Source organism: Trichinella spiralis (assembly GCF_000181795.1).
Source record: "Trichinella spiralis strain ISS 195 chromosome Unknown Scfld6164, whole genome shotgun sequence".
NCBI lineage: Eukaryota > Metazoa > Nematoda > Enoplea > Trichinellida > Trichinellidae > Trichinella > Trichinella spiralis.
Genome location: NW_003533103.1, coordinates 13,888 through 16,570, shown reverse-complemented (window position 1 = coordinate 16,570; position 2,683 = coordinate 13,888). Strand labels below are relative to the sequence as shown.

At 40.1% G+C, this 2,683-nt stretch overlaps 2 protein-coding genes across 2 annotated transcripts; both read left to right on the top strand.

Moving 5' to 3' along the window:
* The first annotated feature begins 561 nt into the window (after nucleotides 1-561).
* Tsp_12312 (putative eukaryotic translation initiation factor 4 gamma 3) lies at nucleotides 562-1,068 on the top strand. Its single transcript, XM_003366338.1, has one exon. The coding sequence runs from the start codon at nucleotides 562-564 to the stop codon at nucleotides 1,066-1,068; it is 507 nt and encodes a 168-aa protein (XP_003366386.1).
* An 883-nt stretch (nucleotides 1,069-1,951) lies between these two features.
* Nucleotides 1,952-2,453, top strand: Tsp_12311 (hypothetical protein; the record flags this gene model as incomplete). Its single annotated transcript, XM_003366337.1, has 2 exons — nucleotides 1,952-1,999; nucleotides 2,304-2,453. Coding segments are annotated over exons 1-2 (198 nt in total), but the record flags the coding sequence as incomplete, so codon positions are not given.
* Nucleotides 2,454-2,683: the final 230 nt, after the last annotated feature.

Below are 2,683 nucleotides of genomic sequence, written 5' to 3'. Positions count from 1 at the left end.
TACACATATTATATGTGCAGTAGATGGGTGCTAGCGAAAACAGCGACATAGTAGTGTATATGCTGGTAATCCTTTCGCGTATTGTGATCCGTGGAGTATCGACACTAAAGTAGTTTGTCAGTGAAACAAAGATCAACCACTAGAAATATGAAAAAAATCCAGTCGACAACGCAGAAGTTTGAAATGAAGAAGAGATGACGTCTCAATGATTGATGGAAAGTCATTTTATAGAAAAATTTGATTATGCTTCATTCATCGTGATGACCAGTAGTTATTTGAGGCATCACTTGTTGGGAATTGTGCGTGTCCACTACTATTATTTTTACCAACACGTGTTATTTTATTTTTATTGTTGTCACTCTACGGATATGCACATGTGGATGCGTTGCAGCGAAGTCAGCAAATGAAGATCCAACAGACTGTTCAGAAGCGGAAATTATGCTCCGTGGTAGAAAATGGACGCGTACTGGACGTACGTGCTGTCACGTCTGACATTCCAGCTAAAGATTTCTAAATTCCACAGCATCAAGCAATCGACCGAAGAGTAAAACCGCACTCTTGATGCTGATCAAGCGCTGCTTTCCATGGAGACGTCCACTGACTTCGTTAGGGCCCCCAGAGGATGCTGTGGTTTGTGCATGCCATCGTTGCGCGGGCTGTACGCGTACCAAAAGTACCCGCACCGAACTGCTGAATCTTTGCCAATCGCAGTTCGGTGCCATCCGTAGAATGTACCATGAATTGCGGGAAAAAGATGCAGTATTGCAAAATGTTGATGATCCGAACATGCGAGCCGAGTTGGAAAGAGAATTTGAAGAACAAAGCGCATCCACAAAGCGTCACACCATCGGCGTTATGCGACTGATTGGGAAGTTGTTCGTGTGGAAAATGATCACCCTGACCATACTTTGTGAGGGTTTTATGAACAGAGTTCTATACGTAGTGACTCGGTACTGTTTCACTTGGTGGACATGCGGGCACGCCGCTCACGCTTCATCAGTTTCACAGCTAAAATTTATAATATTGGAATTGATAATATCTACTGCCAGAAGCAGAATGGTTTTATAGTTTATAGCAAAAAGTGTAATAGGGTCGGCAACGACGAGTCGTTGAAGAAAATCGCTGGAAATTTTTGTGCAGGTAGGTCGTATACCTATAATTGGCACACAATTGCTGGCTTAGGTTTAAAAGGTACAAGGGTAGGTTGCTCAGTTTCTCTATTTACTTATTGTGTTTTGCAGGTGTATGTTAAAAAGCTTTGGTTGCGGTGGGCACCCACTGGCCCGGCTGTCCTGCTCCCTTGTACTCCACTACAGTCCTATTACTTGGACCTCCGGCTTCTCAGCCTCGAATCCCCCCTGCCTGATGCTCCAACTTTCAGTTGAGATTTCGACCCAGCTATGTGGACGATCGATCCACCCTCGTCGGTTCGCACACGATCCGCCGTCAAAGACGAAGCCCTTCTAACCTGACGCGTAGCTGCCTTATGGCTAAAATTTATCAACGTTTGGCGGCTCTGTTCTCGTTGTCGCAGGAATAACGAAATTGCTGTCATACATTACACTTAATATTACTGTACATTCTGATAAACAACTTAAATTTGCATACTTTTTGTCTTATTACCACTTATTTTTACATTTTTTTACTGTTTACGTGTTTGTTATCCTTATTTCTCAATAAAATGTGCTTTTTGTGAATCTGTTGTTTCGAGTTGCGTGATTTTACCTAATTAATTTACAATTAAAACGCATTATAACTCGTATTTAAATTGCTTTTTTTACATACTAGCGTGGTGGTCTGTCGCTTAGCATTGCGTCCAACATTCGTTCGAGTAGTCTCTTTTCGCTCACGCCAAACGTGATTGGTTGTTACAGAATTTTCAATTGCTCGATGGTCTCTTTTCGCTCACGCAGAACATAACTGCTGGGCACGGAATTTTCCAATTTGCTCGATGGAGTCTCTTTTCGCTCACGCCAGTCGTTATTTACAAACGCCACTCGTCTAATGAAACCGGCTATGAGAAGAGTGCGTTGGTCAGAAGATCTGCCGCTGACATTATTGTGATACATTACACTCAATATTACTATAAATTCTGATGAAACACCTTAAATTTGCATACTTTTTGTGTTATTGCAACTTATTTTTACATTTTTTTACCGTTTACGTGTTTGTAATCCTTATTTTTCAATAAAAAGTGCTTTCTATGAATCTTTTGTTTCGAGTTTCGTGATTTTACCTAATTAATGTAGAATTAAAATGCATTATAACTCATATTGTATTTACATTGCTTTTTTTCATACTAGACCGGTGGTGTGTCGCTTCGCATTTCGTCCAAAATTTGCCCGCGTAGTCTCTTTTCGCTCACGCCAAATGTGATTGGTAGATACAGAATTTTCAATTGCTCGACGGAGTCTCTTTTAGCTCACGCCAGCCGTTATTTACAAACGATATTCGTTTAATAAAGACTCGTCTATTTTTCGATAAAAAGTGCTTTCTGTGAATCTGTTGTTTCGAGTTGCGTCATTTTACATAATTAATTTACAATTAAAATGCATTACAACTCATATTGTTTTTTATCATTGCTTTTTAAGCATCCTAATTATTGTTGAACTATCGATGAAAACAGAAAAAAAACATGCAATTAATCTCAGTTTTCAGGTGACGTCATTTAACTCATTAAGCA